This window comes from Leptodactylus fuscus, chromosome 11 (genome assembly GCF_031893055.1).
Source record: "Leptodactylus fuscus isolate aLepFus1 chromosome 11, aLepFus1.hap2, whole genome shotgun sequence".
NCBI lineage: Eukaryota > Metazoa > Chordata > Amphibia > Anura > Leptodactylidae > Leptodactylus > Leptodactylus fuscus.
Window position 1 is genome coordinate 58,422,446 of NC_134275.1, and position 18,566 is coordinate 58,441,011.

The 18,566-nt window shown below is 41.6% G+C and overlaps 1 protein-coding gene across 1 annotated transcript in view; it reads right to left on the bottom strand.

The window, feature by feature from the left end:
* LOC142184425 (connector enhancer of kinase suppressor of ras 2-like) overlaps positions 1-18,226 on the bottom strand; it is a 193,780-nt gene extending 175,554 nt beyond the window's left edge. The window contains exon 1 of the mRNA XM_075259286.1: positions 17,709-18,226. Coding sequence (XP_075115387.1) covers positions 17,709-17,772 — 64 coding nt within the window. The 5' untranslated portion in view covers positions 17,773-18,226. The remainder of the gene's footprint in view (positions 1-17,708) is intronic.
* Between the last annotated feature and the right edge of the window lie 340 nt (positions 18,227-18,566).

The following is an 18,566-nucleotide window of genomic DNA, read 5'->3' on the forward strand; positions in this document are numbered from 1 at the left end:
TCACTGATGCGTTCTGCTAAACTCCCCCTCCCCCGCTGTACGCTCCGAGTAGAGAAGCCAGGCAAAGAAGACGCAAAGAGCCATTCACAGATATTTCCAATGTGGAACACCTCTAAGATCCTGAAGATCTCTGCTTGTTGTCAGTGAATGCAAAGAAACGGTTTACGTCCAGATGGTGAAAATCCATCCTGACCTCGTACTTCTCACAGCTGAGGGTTTGTTACAATTGTATCTTGTCTATAGGATAATCCTGTGTGAGATATAGTTTACTTGCACTTACAGACAGAGATTCATGCTGTTATATTTAGCTACAAATGCTTGTCCAAGATGGATACATTGTAACAAACCCTCAGCCCTTATTCACATTCTATGCACTACCCACCATCTGTCTTAAGGTGGAACTCCTCCCAAACCCTCACAGCTTCTTCCTGCACCCCCACCTCTAAACAACACTGACCCCCATTCACTGACAGAAAGCAGAGATCCTGAATGTAGGAATATAGGTATGACATTCATGAGTATGATGATGTCATTGTGCAGGATGTCATTATGTTTAATGTCATTGTCTGCGATATCATTGTATACTATGCGACTGTGTAGGATGTCATTGTCTGTGATGTCATTGTATACTATGCGACCGTGTAGGATGTCATTGTCTGTGATGTCATTGTGTGTGATGATGTAGTATAGTATATTGCTGTGTATGATGCCATTGTCTGAGATCCCATTATACAGGATGTCATTGTGTTGATATTGTATATGATGTCATTGTGGATGTTCCCGTGTTCTGGATCTTCTAATGTATCACAGTAACTTCTTTGCAACAATTGTAACCTTTTGCGCCTTGTGTACAATTAAGGACAGCCTTAGTTTGTGATGCCCCGGCCCCCGGAGTGGCCCCTATTATACACTGAGGATTTGTTATCAGAGCAGATGTATTTCTTGCAGATATTGGAGGAGCGGGTTCCGCTTGTTCCGTTCTATTTTACAGTTTGTAGAACTGACGATGAAGTGACAAAAATCAAAACAGTGAAATGTTCCGAGGACTTGGCTGCGGCCCAGTGAGAAACTGGAGAGGAAACCTTCAAAGATTCACTGAGGAATCAGTAACTGATCCAGACATCAGGCAGAGCAGGGGGCGGAGCAATGCAAGCAGGCAACATGTGACCAAAGATCTTTACAGTCACCTGGTGCTACATCACAAAGAAATAGAGGTCACCTGTTACTGTATACAAAAGTCTACACTGATACATTGCAACAACCCCTCAGCATTTACTGACAGACAGAAGAGATTTTGGTGAAGAGAGAAAACAGATTTATAGTTAGCCTGACAGTCTCATACTACATCAGATTTATCACAGTGACTGATACTACATCAGATTTATCGCAGTGACTGATTATACATATGCCACATATTTCAGCAGCCTCTACATCTGCCATGTATTCTAGCTGTCTCTGCCTCCTCCATGTTCTCCAGCAGTCTCTACGTCCTCCATGTATTCCATCAACCTCTACATCCTCCATGTTCTCCAGAAACTTCTACACCCTCCATGTATTCCAGCAGCCTATACACCCTCCATATATTCTGTCAGCCTCCACAACCTCCATGTATTCCATCCGCCTCTACATTCTCCGTGTTCTCCATCCGCCTCTACATCCTCCGTGTTCTCCAGCAGCCTCTACATCCTCCGTGTTCTCCAGCAGCCTCCACATCCTCCGTGTTCTCCAGCAGCCTCCACATCCTCCGTGTTCTCCAGCAGCCTCCACATCCTCCGTGTTCTCCAGCAGCCTCCACATCCTCCGTGTTCTCCAGCAGCCTCCACATCCTCCGTGTTCTCCAGCAGCCTCCACATCCTCCGTGTTCTCCAGCAGCCTCCACATCCTCCGTGTTCTCCAGCAGCCTCCACATCCTCCGTGTTCTCCAGCAGCCTCCACATCCTCCGTGTTCTCCAGCAGCCTCCACATCCTCCGTGTTCTCCAGCAGCCTCCACATCCTCCATGTTCTCCAGCAGCCTCCATGTTCTTCAGCATTTTTTACTTCTTGGGTTTTTTGTCACTGTTTGAGGATTATGTTAATTACAGAAATCTCACAATCCGATTTATGAAGAAATCTCTCGCCCTGACAACCTGATTATATGCGCAGCGTCAGCCGTTATATGGGGCAACGTACAAGGTCTTTTAAGGATCGTCTCCCTCTCTTAGGAGCTGATGGATTCAGGCCAGGCACCTCGCCGGAGGCAAAGCTGAAGGCGCTGCACATGGGGTCAGGCCTGGTACATATGGACGCGGATCTACCATACAGCTGGTTGACCAGCGGCTCATCCCAGAGGAGAGAAGATATATAAGAAAGGTATTTCCTGTCACTGAAGAACTCAGCAGAGAAAACACTGAACAAGTCTTCCAGAACTCCAGAGACTTCAAGACTTGGAGTTTCAGTTTCCTGACAAATTCAAGATCTCTGATTACTGTCAATGAATCCTGAATCTGAAGACTGAAGTTGTCGCAATCTGGACAAGCTAATGATAGGCCTGGTTCACATCTGCGTTCGGGTTTCCGTTTGGGGAGTCCGCTTAGGGACCCCCCAAACGGAAACCTATACGCATTAAAAAGCGGTTACCTAAGGAAACCAGTAGACCCCATAGACTGTAATGGGGTCCGTGTGGTTTCCACATGAAACGTACAAAGAGAAAAGTCATGCAAGCAGCACTTTTCTCTCTGTGTTTTGTGCGGAAACCCCAAGGCCCACATTATAGTCTATGGGGTCCACCAGTTTCCTTAGGTAACCACTTTTTAATGCGTATAGGTTTCCGTTCAGGGGGTTCCCAAGTGGAATCCCCGAATAGAAAAAAGAACACATATGTGAACCAGGCCTCAGATAATACATTTTACCTGCTGTGATATACTGGAACAAATGGTGCTGCTGATGTGTTTGGCTCACAGAGCATTGTCTAGACTGGTTACAACTATAGCAAGAGCATAAGGAGATTGAAGAGGACCTGTCTCTGCTCCCGGGATGACAACCACAAGATTAATGGCTGGTCTTATAGCTGGAGAACTGTGGTCCTTTCATTCATCACAAATGATAATATCTGATCAATACATTATTCCAGGAGAACCCCCTCAATACACCAGGGACCCTCTATTGTATGGTCTGTATTCCCTGTTATAGAGTCTAAGGTTCCCTATTATATACTCAATGGCAACTTTTCCGCAGCCCCCTCTAATTTGACCTGCCTCTGTTATATGGTCGGTGACCCTGTTACACTCCTTAACATTGAAGTTGCAATACCAATAAGGAAAAGTCATAGAGTTAAGAAAATCACATCCACACATTGTGCACCATAATCCTAAGGGTGCATTCAGACTACGTAACGCCGGGCGTGTATGAGAGCCGTACACGCCGGCATTACGGCAGACTGCCGAACACTTCCCATTCACTTCAATGGGAGCGCTCGTAACAGCGGCGTTTACGAGCGCTCCCATTGAAGTGAATGGGAAGTGTTCGGCAGTCTGCCGTAATGCCGGCGTGTACGGCTCTCATACACGCCCGGCGTTACGTAGTCTGAATGCACCCTAAGGGTGCATTCACACTGAGTAAACGCTAGCTTATTTTGTAGAGTAAAATTACACTTGTAAATTTTGCTATCCCATTGACTTCAATGATATTTTTTTACAAGTGTAAAAATACGCCTGTAAAAAATACGCCTGTAAAAAATACGCCTGTAAAAATACGCCTGTAAAATGTCATTGAAGTCAATGGGATAGCAAAATTTACAAGTGTAATTTTACTCTACAAAATAAGCTAGCGTTTACTCAGTGTGAATGCACCCTAAGGCTGCATTCACACAGAGTAACGCCAGGCGTCATTTGTGTGTAATTTGTGTGTCTTTTACGGCCGTCATAAAACGTTTACATAGAGTTCTATAGGAAAAGACGGCCGTCATTTACGGCCGTCATTTACGGCCGTCATTGTAATGACGGCCGTAAATGACGGCAGTAAAAGACACACAAATTACACACAAATGACGCCTGGCGTTACTCTGTGTGTGAGCCCTGATGTTACCTTGTGAAGGCCCTTGTTGTTGCCAATGTGGTCTTCAGAACAATCTCTGTATATCATTGCAAGCAACGCAATAGCAAGACTCATTGCTGAAGAGGATAGACCTACAATCTAGGACTCCTCACTGTAGAAGATAGACTCATGTATTCCAGGACTCAACAAAGTAGAGGATAGACCTCCATTCCAGGACTTATCATTGAAGAGGATAGACCTCCATTCTACGATTCCTCACTGTAGAGCATAGACCTCCATATCAGGACTCATTGCTGAAGAGGATATAACCCCTGTTATATCCTCTATGGCCCCTGTTATGTGCTCTATGGCCCCTGTTATGTGCTCTATGGCCCCTGTTATGTGCTCCATGGCCCCTGTTATGTGCTCCATGGCCCCTGTTATGTGCTCCATGGCCCCTGTTATGTGCTCCATGGCCCCTGTTATGTGCTCCATGGCCCCTGTGTGGCCGGGATATGTTAGGTGTCACTCTGTCCCTCCCTCCGGTCCCCCCAGTACTTGTGCAGATGTCTTCATGTCTTTTGCAATTTCCTGTAATGAAATGGTCGGCTCTGCTGATTCTGCATTTCTCTAATGTCTGCTCTGGAGATTGTTGATGGCTGAGCGGCGGCGTCATCTCATGATTTAATAATGCAAAAAGCCGTTATCATTTATAATGGGAACATCAACAATGCACTAAGCATCGGAGAGTGGGAGACGGGAGGCCGACAATATCAAAATACAAGGTAGGGTATGGAATAGTAGCGAGGATACAGTGCGGGGGAGGGGAGACCTGTAATAACATAATTTAAGGTAGGTTATGGAATAGCAGAGAGGATACAGTGTGTGGGAGGGGAAACCTGTAATGACATAATATAAGGTAGGGTATGGAATAGCAGAGAGGATACAGTGCAAAGGAGGGGAACCCTGTAATAACATGGTGGCAATACTGGAAGCAGCCTGAGGACAGGGCTCTGCTTGGGTCTGGGCGCCCACTTACCTCTCTCTATATACTGTATACCATGCATACCTTGTGTGCAATCCATACCGCATCACAGGGTGCCGCAGCCCTCTCGTAAGCAGTAACCTACTGTCTATTAGGCCTTATTCACACAGTCAGGATTCCACTTGATATTTAGCATCGGAATTTTTAAACCAAAACCAGGAGTGACTCCAAACCACAGAAGATGGACAAATTTCTCCATTAGTATAGTCTCCACTTCTGATAAAACACTGCCCATGTGAACATGGCCGAGGCCTGCAGGTTATGGCCCAGGCCTACTCGTGAGGGTCCCACCTTTGCCTCCTCCATCTTCCCTATACGTCAGGGGCTACGGGGGACTCTGACGGTTGTAGCGCGGTGTCTCCAGACGCGGTTTATTTGCTTTGCTGCATGTAACATAAGATTAAGCGTATCTGACAGGTTTATCCCAAGCAGGAAGTGATTTAATGAAGAGCCGGCAGATTGGAAGGGGTTCGCCTGCAGTGTCCGTGATCTGACTGCTAAGAGGGTCCGTGACGTCACCAGCAGTCCACAACCTCCCCCCCCCCCCACTCCTCGCCATCCACCGGCTGTAGATCAGGGAATTACTGGCTGGGAAAATCCTCCAGATAAATATATAATGACTACCAACAGGATCAATGCCGGGGAGCTAATGAGAGCGGCCCCCAGGCCCCCACATCTACTGGCCCTGGTTACTTGCCCAGCAGGTGATGGTGTGGAGGGGGGGGGGGGGGGGTCTTAGCTATATTTAGTCCCGAAATGTACAGATGTAATTGACTGATACATTGTAACAAGGCATGCCATTACACAGCAGCCCCCATATATATATATATATATATATATATATATATATATTTATTTATTTATTTATTTATTAGAAGAAGGGCCAGCCCAGAATAATTATCAGCCATTCACATTCATCAGTGATGTCAATGACAGGGGGCAGAGCTGTGACAACCTCTCAGACATGATATATACAGGTAGTTGTCAGTGACAGGGGGCGGGGCTGTGACAACCTCTCAGACATGTTATATACAGGTGGTAGTCAGTAGTAATAGATGAATAGCTGTACTGTAGTATAAGGTGTGCGGATCTCATGTCTGATCACATGTCATTATATTATATCAGTGATGTCAGTGACAGGGGGTGGGGCTGTGACAACCTCTCCGACGTGATATATAGATGGTTGTCAGTAGTAATAGATGAATAGCTGTACTATAATATAAGGTGCGCGGATCTCATGTCTGATCATATGGTCCCATGTGTTTCATAGTATCGCAGTTCCTAGGCCTCGCAGTATCCCCATATTTGGGGTCCCCCTTTGTATTCTTCTCAGGGTCTCGCTATGGATTGGGCTTTTCTCATTCTAGTAATTTCAGAGTCTTGTTGCACAGACGGATGGCGGCAGCCACGAATTTCTTTCTGGCTACAGACATATAAAGTGTTATCAGCGGAGGATTCTGGTAATGGGCCATTATTTTACAGCAAAATATGTATTAAGCTGCTTAAGTGGCTGAGAGGACGGTGCGATGTGTTTTACATGGCAGAGCGCTTGTGTCTACGGGAGCATGGCGGACACGCTCGCTTACATTGGCTGCTTGTAGCAGCTTGACGCGGTCCACTCATTCTTTTATGTATCAGGATTCGCTTCATTCTCCCATTCTATGTCCCTCCTATAGGTCCTCTGGTCACTGGTGTATCCGGCACATTTCTGTACCACCACCTCCTCCATTATCTATGCAGTAACTTCCCATAGTAAACAGAGAAGTGTTCACAAATCTTCACCTCTTATGATCTGAAGTCATAAGCGTCATATTATAATTTATATTAGCAACTTGATACATGACGCTGGTTATAACCTTATCTCATGATTGCCGCCTAATATTCTGATCATACACAGTGTTCCTGTTAGCAGTACTGATGTGATCGTGTATACAGGATGGTATATACTGTACATTATATACGGTATGAATACAACATCCCACACTACGCCTTACCCACTCCATCTCTGGATATTACAAGATCTATAATCCTCAAATAATCTCCAACCAGAATTAAAAGATAGAGATCCCGGAATATCCCGATATGTAATATAGAAGTGTAATACATGTAATATAGAAGTGAATATCAACTGGAATAACTGACTGATATCTAGAAGGAAAAAGAAGATTCTGGATAAGAAATGCAAAATAACCCCCCCCACACACACACACACACACAAAATCACATAAGAATTGTGGCATATTCACACTCATGTCTATAGGGGGTAGAATTATACATCTTATATACTTGTACATATGAGCAGTATTATAGTATTTATATTCTTGTACATAGGAGCAGTATTATAGTAGTTATATCGTTGTACATAGGAGCAGTATTATAGTAGTTATATTCTTGTACATAGAGGGCAGTATTATAGTAGTTATATTCTTGTACATAGGAGCAGTATTATAGTAGTTATATTCTTGTACATAGGAGTAGTATTATAGTAGTTATATTCTTGTACATAGGAGCAGTATTATAGTAGTTATATTCTTGTACATAGGAGGTAGTATTATAGTAGTTATATTCTTGTACATAGGAGGTAGTATTATAGTAGTTATATTCTTGTACATAGGAGCAGTATTATAGTAGTTATATTCTTGTACATAGGAGCAGTATTATAGTAGTTATATTCTTGTACATAGAGGGCAGTATTATAGTAGTTATATTCTTGTACATAGAGGGCAGTATTATAGTAGTTATATTCTTGTACATAGAGGGCAGTATTATAGTAGTTATATTCTTGTACATAGGAGCAGTATTATAGTAGTTATATTCTTGTACATAGGAGCAGTATTATAGTAGTTATATTCTTGTACATAGGAGCAGTATTATAGTAGTTATATTCTTGTACATAGGAGCAGTATTATAGTAGTTATATTCTTGTACATAGGAGCAGTATTATAGTAGTTATATTCTTGTACATAGGAGCAGTATTATAGTAGTTATATTCTTGTACATAGGAGCAGTATTATAGTAGTTATATTCTTGTACATAGGAGCAGTATTATAGTAGTTATATTCTTGTACATAGGAGCAGTATTATAGTAGTTATATTCTTGTACATAGGAGCAGTATTATAGTAGTTATATTCTTGTACATAGGAGCAGTATTATAGTAGTTATATTCTTGTACATAGGAGCAGTATTATAGTAGTTATATCGTTGTACATAGGAGCAGTATTATAATAGTTATATTCTTGTACATAGGAGGTAGTATTATAGTAGTTATATTCTTGTACATAGAGGGCAGTATTATAGTAGTTATATTCTTGTACATAGAGGGCAGTATTATAGTAGTTATATTCTTGTACATAGGAGCAGTATTATAGTAGTTATATCGTTGTACATAGGAGCAGTATTATAATAGTTATATTCTTGTACATAGGAGGTAGTATTATAGTAGTTATATTCTTGTACATAGAGGGCAGTATTATAGTAGTTATATTCTTGTACATAGGAGCAGTATTATAGTAGTTATATCGTTGTACATAGGAGCAGTATTATAATAGTTATATTCTTGTACATAGGAGGTAGTATTATAGTAGTTATATTCTTGTACATAGAGGGCAGTATTATAGTAGTTATATTCTTGTACATAGGAGCAGTATTATAGTAGTTATATTCTTGTACATAGAGGGCAGTATTATAGTAGTTATATTCTTGTACATAGGAGCAGTATTATAGTAGTTATATCGTTGTACATAGGAGCAGTATTATAATAGTTATATTCTTGTACATAGGAGGTAGTATTATAGTAGTTATATTCTTGTACATAGAGGGCAGTATTATAGTAGTTATATTCTTGTACATAGGAGCAGTATTATAGTAGTTATATTCTTGTACATAGAGGGCAGTATTATAGTAGTTATATTCTTGTACATAGAGGGCAGTATTATAGTAGTTATATTCTTGTACATAGGAGCAGTATTATAGTAGTTATATTCTTGTACATAGGAGGTAGTATTATAGTAGTTATATTCTTGTACATAGGAGCAGTATTATAGTAGTTATATTCTTGTACATAGTAGCAGTATTATAGTAGTTATATTCTTGTACATAGGAGGTAGTATTATAGTAGTTATATTCTTGTACATAGGAGTAGTATTATAGTAGTTATATTTTTGTACATAGGAGGTAGTATTATAGTAGTTATATTCTTGTACATAGGGATGGTATTAGAATAGTTATATTCTGGTACATAGGAGCAGTATTATAGTAGTTATATTTTTGTACATAGGAGTTAGTATTATAGTAGTTATATTCTTGTACATAGGGATGGTATTAGAATAGTTATATTCTTGTACATAGGGGCAGTATTATAGTAGTTATATTCTTGTACATAGGAATAGTATTATAGTAGTTATATTCTTGTACAACGGAGGCAGTATTATAGTAGTTGCACTATGGAGGTAATTTCATTTGGTTGGAGTTCTGCTTTAACCTATGTCCTTGGCTCTCAATCACACTTTCCTTCCTTTCCATCTGTATAGTGAGGTTTGTGCTGGACTTCTATAATGAGTGGTAATGATGGTGTTTATGTCTTATGTATTATTATCTTGGTGGAGCCCTTGATGTATATTAATGTCAGTAAACTTTATTTTCTTCTGCCTTCTCTCCGCTTATCCCGTGTGATCCACAACTAGCTTGCACTACAGTCTCATCTTACTGAGTTGTTGTACCTGAGCCTGCTACACCATGACGCTGTTCACACTGATAAGACTTGTAAGCTCAATCTCTGCCCATCAGTCTAATTTCACAGAAGTAAGAATAATCACCAGTAAGAATTTCCTATTGAGGGATGGAATCCAAGATGAATTCACACCAAGGAAATAGCTGAAATTCTGATAAATAATAAAACCGCTTTGGCTTCTGTTTTGTAAGAGCCGATCAAATTTACAGAAGACGTATGTGGCACTTACAGGCTCAGCCGCGGTGATAAGTGAAGTGTATTTTAATTTTATTGCTCTATAAATGTTCAGAGAAGAAATTAGCAGAACTTGCGCCGTACAGACTCGGTTTCTGTTCCCTTCATACAAGAATGGATGGGGGTGCTAACCGCCTGTTCCAAAAATGGGTCTATAGCCATAGAATTCAGTAGAATGGCTCCCCTAGGGGCCAAAGTGGAAAATGCAGGGATTTATTTATGGCAGCATTTTGCAAAAACAAACAGTTTTATGACTAATTGTGCTGGGAAAATACCTGAGTGATATATAGAAGAAGATCTGGAGGGAGAACTGCTAGAAGAACTTAAAACATATCTTACTTGTCAAATTTTTGGGATATGCTGATGTGGATACATGAAGAATAACACTATTTTTTTTTTTTGTAGATTGTGAGCCCCATATAGGGATCACAATTTACTTTTTTTTTTCCTATCAGTATGTCTTAGGGGAATGCGAGGAAATCCACGGAAACACGGGGAGAACATACAAACTCCTTGCAGATGCTGTTCCTGGCGGTACCAGGAACCCAGGACTCCAGCGCTGCAAGGCTGCAGTGCTAACCACTGAGCCACCACATTGCCCCGAATAACCCTATTTTTGACCATTCCATGGCTTATATTCTGTTCTCCTTTTTAGGCTTTAGCTGTAATTTTCAGTTCTTCCTGAGCTGCTGCTTGAAGACTGATCTGCTGTGATGTCTCTCATAGGGAGCCTTCACACGATGTAACGCTGCGCTCATTCTGATCGTAAAAACACGTTCAGAATGAGCGCGTAAAAAGCAGCTCCCATTGACTTGAATGGGAGTCGGCATACGTGCGCTCCCCGTTGAAATCAATGGGAGGCTTTTTTCCCTATGCTTTCAATGTATTACGTTGCAAAACTCCCAGCATGCATACTTGATCTGCTGTTCTTAGAACTCCCATGGAAGTGAATGGAGCATGTTGGGAGTTGTAGTTTCACAGCAGCTGGAGAGCCGAAGGTTCCCTACCCCTACCATAGACTATAATGGAGTTCACCAGGTTTCCGTCTGGTTTCTGATGATTTTTTACTGACTATATAGGACTTTTCTCTCCGTCTATTTTAAGCAGAATGGTTGTCAGAGTCCCCGAACACTAGTGTGAACCAAGCGTTACCTATACTGATACAGATAAAGGAAATGGGTGAGATAGAAACTGACTTTTATCAGCAGCAGCCTCTATCTGTGTGTTTGCTTTCACACTTGCCTCATATTAGACTTCTATGAACAGCTGAGTGAGTCCATCTAAAGCGACCAAGACAGAGTTACCCCTCATTCACATTTGCATTTGGTAATCCGTTTTGGGAGTCCGCATGGGGACCCCCCTGAACGGACTACCGAACACATTTGCCAGTGCTGTGCAGTAAAAGCACACGGACCCCATAGACTATAATGGAGTCTGTGTGCTTGCCGCGAGATCTCTGCACAAATCATGCGGAGAGGAAAGTAGATTGTGAAGTACTTTCCTTTCCGCAGGGAACATGTGGAGATCTGGCGGCAAGCACACGGACCCCATTATAGTCTATGGGATCCATGTGCTTTCACTGGCACACCGCTTCGCTTGCAAATACATTTGGTATTCCGATCCGGGGGTCCCCATGCATACTCCCCCGAACGGAATACAAACGCAGATGTGAACAAGGGGTTAGCAGAAATTTAAAAATCAATGTAATGTTTAGGGTTGCAGAACAGGAAAGGAGCCTGATGAGTGGGGAAAGAGGTATTTTTCTATGGTAAGATGTGTTACAAAGTTTCAGAAGTTGATATAAAGTTAGTAACTTTAGAAGTTGATCAATCCAAAATAAATTGTACACCAGGATACTACTCCAACAAACAATATTGATTCCACAAATCGATTATAAACCAGCATTATGGAATAGAACGTAACTTTTACTATAATATAAGATAAAATGGTACCCAAATAAAAGCTAATAAAATCGGTTCTTATTGAAGTCTCCTTACACTCTCCGATGTTGCTGAAAAGTTGAGATCGACTCAAGACAAGTCATACACCCCCAAGACTCCTGCCCTTACAAGTCCACAGCTTACCTTTACATCAATTCACTTTGACCCTGCGCGTTTCATGGGTGGACAACGACTGATCAGGGGATTCTAGGAACATATATCCAATGCAGCGACTAATCCTAGACCGCTCCCATATTATTCCTCTACTATTGGCCTAGTCCATTACGTCTCACAGTCTGCATAGCTCATGTGCGCGGCGTTCACGTACCACGTGGAGTTTAAATAGATGTACTCCAAACTGCACTGGGTATCAGAAAGCACCCGACGCCTGGCGAAACATACTTTGGGGTGGAATGGGTGACCAGGTGAGACTACTATGGTGGTTTAGGCTATTTATACTGTATGTATCGCTCCGTATCTGATATTGACTACACACGTGTGTTTCTCTCCATACACTGCTACAGTGCACCCGCTATACTGACGTATTTAGATCACAACAAAACGTTTTAGGATTTTTTTTCTTGTTATAACATATGTGTAGAATCGCAGTACAGTGTCCATCATCCAAGCCGCCCATTGATAGCAGTGAATCTGTGAAAAACACATAGAAGACCTGGCTGTGTTATGTGAATATATCCTTAGAGGGGTTTCTTCTCCACAATGTCCCTGTCTGTGCCAGAACCATATGGTACGAAGATGTTGCTTTTGTGCAGGGATCTGAGTAGTAGGCCGGGGGTCTCGTTACGGATGTCTATGTAGTTGCAGACGGGTAATATTTGCGCCTGTGATCTACATTGTGTGAGAAACACAATGGCGGCCGGAGAGTTGAACGTGCTGATGTGTATGTGTTTGCAGGCATGTAGTGAGCGGGCCTATGTGTGTATACATGTGTCAGCAAATTTGCACTAAATAATGTCGCCAATACATGGGAAATAATTGGAAAAACTCTGCATGGCCACCTGCTGAAATGTCCACATTTACTAATACAAGATGAATGAACGAGGTCTCGTGTGCAATACTTCTATATATAGAATATAAGATGGGAGAGAACTGGAGCTCCAACAGAGACCACAGTAATAAATGATCTTAGCGGCGCCACATACCGCCATACAGTGATAGGATAATATCGCTATGCCCATACAGACATCGAGTAACAAGGCAACTTCATTTCTTTTTTATTTTGTGCAACCTCCAGGTCCACAACTCCTGTGCGCACTATAAGAAGCAGCGACCAATCGATCACGCCAATAAATCATTGAGAATTTCCCGGGCTCGTTCTGCTGATGGGAGAATCCTCCGGTATGGGAAATCATTCCAGGGCTCTTCGTTGTAATTGTTGCACCATAAATGATGGAGCGTCTGCACTTCCCTATTCAGGAAAAGTAGTGAAATGCGTCAAGATGACGGCGGTGACTCATCCACAAATACCAGGTGGGGAATCTACTGACGCCATGTCTGCAGGTAACTCTTCATATACCAGGGGCTCTGATATACATAGGGTACTGTAGCTAAAATCAGATCTTCTATGGTTATTGGAGAAGAACTCTCTACAAGGAGACAACAATGTCCAACCACAACTACTATCCAGGAATGGCCAAAGGAAGACTGAAATCAATAACATGAATGACAAGTAACCAACACCCCTGGGGGAAAAAGGTACAAAACATGGAGAGGAAATCAAAAGAACCGAAATATAGCGGAGAAAAGGGCCCAAGAGAAACCACAATATAAATCTATAATCATTAATATACTACAGAATCTGAAATAAAAACATTGCAGATAAGAAAAGCTGTATTACAGTACACATATACCATAAGATACCCAGGTTATACCAGCTGCACATATATAATAATATATAGGACATACCCAGGTTATACCAGCTGTACATATATAATTATATATAGGACATACTCAGGTTATACCAGCTGTACATATATAATTATATATAGGACATACTCAGGTTATACCAGCTGTACATATATAATAATATATAGGACATACCCAGGTTATACCAGCTGTACATATATAATTATATATAGGACATACCCAGGTTATACCAGCTGTACATATATAATTATATACAGTATATGCCCAGGTTATACCAGAATGGTCCATATCACTATATACAAGAAGATGTATAACTTATACCAGCTGTATATATATATTATATACAGTATATACCCAGGTTATACCAGCATGTTCCATATCACTATATGCAAGAAGATGTATAACTTATACCAGCTGTACATATATAATTATATACAGAATATACCCAGGTTATACCAGCATGGTCTATATCACTATATACAAGAAGATGTATAGCTGTACATATATAATTATATACCCAGGTTATACCAGCATGGTCCATATGACTGTATTCACATCCAGAGCTGCATTTACAATTCTGTTGTTTTCCTGTTACATTACACTGTGGACACAGATTACAGCTTTTATCTTGTACATCCAATGACAAGGTTTAGATACGCGGTTTCCAAAGACTGAATTTTGGCAGCACCTTTGATACTAAAGTAAAGTTAAGTTCAATATAAAGTTTCAGCAAAGTTCATTTGTACTGTGAAAGTTGCGTCATGTCCTCCGCTCACATCCAGAGCTGTCAGACTGCAGGGCCTCAGATCTCGCTGCAATGGACACATTCTGCACTGTGTGATGGAGATGAAGGATTACATCTCTCACAATGCAATACAGCCATGAACTGTGAAGTGTAAAATCTCACATGAGCAGCTCTTAGTCCCCTCCAAAGCTGCATACACACACATAGTGATGGATATTTCTTTGTTATAGTTATCGCTCACCACCTGGTGCAGGATCCGCTAGATTAACCCTTTCCCCTGCCCCTGTGATGTTACTTCTCCTACTTGTCCCACAAACACTGGATATAATTAGTATTACCTCCAGGCTGAGCTGACTGCCCCAGCTCCCGGGACCACCCACACAGGGCGAGCCCTCTCCTCTTATCTATGTGATGGGTTGTCAGTGATGGACAGATTGTCAGGGTATCCGCTTTGAGTTAACAAATCCTGATAACCAGCCAGATAGGTAATGACCATAATGAGAGTCGACACACAAACTGCGTGAGCCCAGCGCACAAACGCCAACATTCCCAACCACAATTTCCCAAGCAATGAGTACCAATAGGAATGAAGACCCTCCAGATCACACCGTCAGCAAGAGGCGCTATTTATAGCAAAAGGGCTGAGCGTAAATCCGCACAAACCTGTGCACATAGAGAGAAGGCAAAACCTCGGAGATCATATCATATATGGTAATATAATGTATACATGATATCATATTATATACACAGAAACCTGTGCACATAGAGAGAAGGCAAAACCTCGGAGATCATCTAGTATATGATAATGTAATATAATATACTGTACATACACAAACGTGATGTGATATATAATATGCATAGAAATCTGTGAGATCATACAATATTGCAATATAATAGAGCAAATGTGACCTGTGATATGAAATATTATACTATAATGTAATATACATACACAAATGTTCACTTAGAGAAAACATGACCTGTGTTATCATATAACAGAGTATACATGACCTTTGATATTACATTGTATACTATAATTTAATATAATATACATTCACAAATCTGTGCACAGAGAGAGCAAACATGACCTGCGGTATTATATAATATATACTATGGTGTAATAACATACAAACACACAAACTACACGATCTCAGTGCAGAAACATCAGTATTCCAGACCAGAATGTCCCAAGCAATGAGAACCAATAGAGATGAGAACCCTCCAGATCACACAAGAGGCTAAGTCTTAGCAAGATGCTCTATTAATAGCAAAAAGGCAGAGCAAAAATACTCAAACATGACCTGTGATATCATATAATATACTATAATGTAATACTGTAATATGCACACTGAAAAACCTGCGCACAACCTGCGATATATTATACCATAATGTAATATAATACGTACACAAACCTGTGCACATAGAGAGCAAACATGACCTGTGATATCACATAATATATTATAATGTAATATTCTAATATAACGCACACGAAAATGTATATAATACTATAGTGTAATATAATATGCAGATAAACTTGTGCAGAGAGCAAAAATGAGCTGCTATTTCATATACTAGAGTATATACACACAAAAATGGCATGTGATCTTATATAATATGTTAGTATACTACAATGTAACACAACATACACGCACATATCACCTGCGATACACTAATATACTGCAACGTAATATAATATACACACCTGCAAACCTGTGCACACCAAGAGAGCAAAAATGAGCTGGGATATCATATAATTCACTATCATGTAATATAGCATATACACAAACCTGAGCACACAGAGAGGGCAAAGATGACCCGATATCATATAATATATAATAATACAATAAAAGTCCAAACCTGTACACACAGAGGAAAAAAATCATCTAATATCACATAATATAATATACTGTAAACACAGCATGATATATAATATACACAGAGTAATTATTCCATGTTACATAATACAATGTAATAGATATAATAGACAACATAAACACATGCAGAGCAATATAACACATCACATAGCAGAATGACAGAACCCTATATAAGATACGGTATATACACACTGCTAGTAGTGATTGTTTGTCGTTAGTATACACGGTATATACACAGTGCACACTATTATAAGGCGGTATAATAATAACTCCACACGCAGCGTCATCAATGGCCAGAGCAGCTGCTGCCACCAAATATCTACAGCAGGGGGGTAAGTGTCACTAGAGGATAGTTCACACATCAACATCTACCATGTATATCCCATATCATACACTGACAACCCCCCAAAACATGTGAGACAAGAGCACCAGGGGGACACTAACCCCACCCCCTTATTACTGACCCACAGGCATCAGCAGATTGTACAGGGATAGTGTAACTGTATATATAACATGAGTTGGTTGTATATACATTGTGTTACATTACATTCTAGATTCTATAGGTTGGTACCATTATCTGTATTGGGTCACTCAGATATTACATAATATACACATATCATCACATGCTGTCTTTTCTAAGCTGCAGACAGATATATAATGTATATTTCTTATATTATCCTACATTCATTAGTGATATAGCACCAACATATTCCGCAGCGCTGTCCACACACTAGATTCCTACAGCCAGTATATAGCTGGAGCGATGGCCAGATACACTGTCCACACTGCTACATCTAGCAGCCCTGAGCAGCTCTGAGCTGGAGATTCCCACACAGTCAGGCAGCCAATGACAGCCGCTGCAATCACTATATGATATGTCATGTATCCAATGAAGGGAGCTGCCAATTATCACCTGCCACTTATTATATCACCCAGCGCCAACCCTACAACAACCACAGCAATTTCTGTGACTTCCAGGTATTTCCCCAAAGATTGCCAGTGGACAGCAATGTATTTATTCCATAGTCTCCAGCCTGAGCGCTGTCCAGGGTGCTGATCCATAAGACCTGCTCATGCTGCATGCAGGATCCCTACCCCCACTCTCATCAGGGGCACCAAGGTGGCATCATCACTCCAGGTCTATGAGCTGGTTATATATAGCCCCACATCACAGCATGCACGCAGGAGCCCATGGTGCATAGAGGGGTCACAGTGTAAAGCAGCATAAGAAAATGGTACCGTACCTTTCATCCAGTCTACCACTTGCTTGGCGCTCCACTTGCTAATGGGTTCCATTACTAAAGCCATCCCACAGTGAGTTTATTAGTCACCCAGATGCAGAGAGAAAGGCGGCAGCGGCGGCAATGCACAGAGATAGCAGGGTCTCTTCAGAGCATGGCTGGATGGGAGAGCACAGAGGATGCAGTCTACAGCCAAGATGCAGCCCTGTCCCTCCAGGATTCGCCTGCACTGATTCAGTAATGTATAAAATTACACCGCTTGATGTGCTCTAGCACCTCCCCCACTGCACACAGGCTGCCTGGAGCACAGGGAGTGAGGAGAGCAATGCTGCAGTACAGTGCAAATGTGTGCTCATGCTTCTAGTCACAGCAGCATCTCATGACACCGCCACCACTACTACTACTACAACCGCCACCCGCTGCATGTGTGTGCAAGCAATGCACAGGGCAGGAACATGGCAGCAGCTCAGCCCCTGCCGGAGACCTGACACCCTCCGCTCCACAAAGTACACATACTGGACACCCCCTAGAAGAGGAATGACAGAGATGGGGAGGGGGATCTACCCAACCCAACCCAGTAAGGGGAGGGGAATCAGCCAGCGAGAGTTGATGAAGGGACATTGGCTGATGCTGAGGATGGCAGAGGAGGGTTATGGCTGGCAGGGTGGACATTCCAGCTCGTAGCCTACAGGACCAATAAGATAAAAGTCCTAAAAACATCTGATAAGAAACGAAAGACACAAGATAGGAGGGAGGGAAATAAATCATCTGATATAGAGAGACCTAAAAACATCAGAGAGATGAGAGAAACATTCTCAGTATACCAGAAAAGTATTGGGACAGGGTCACATTCTACTCACA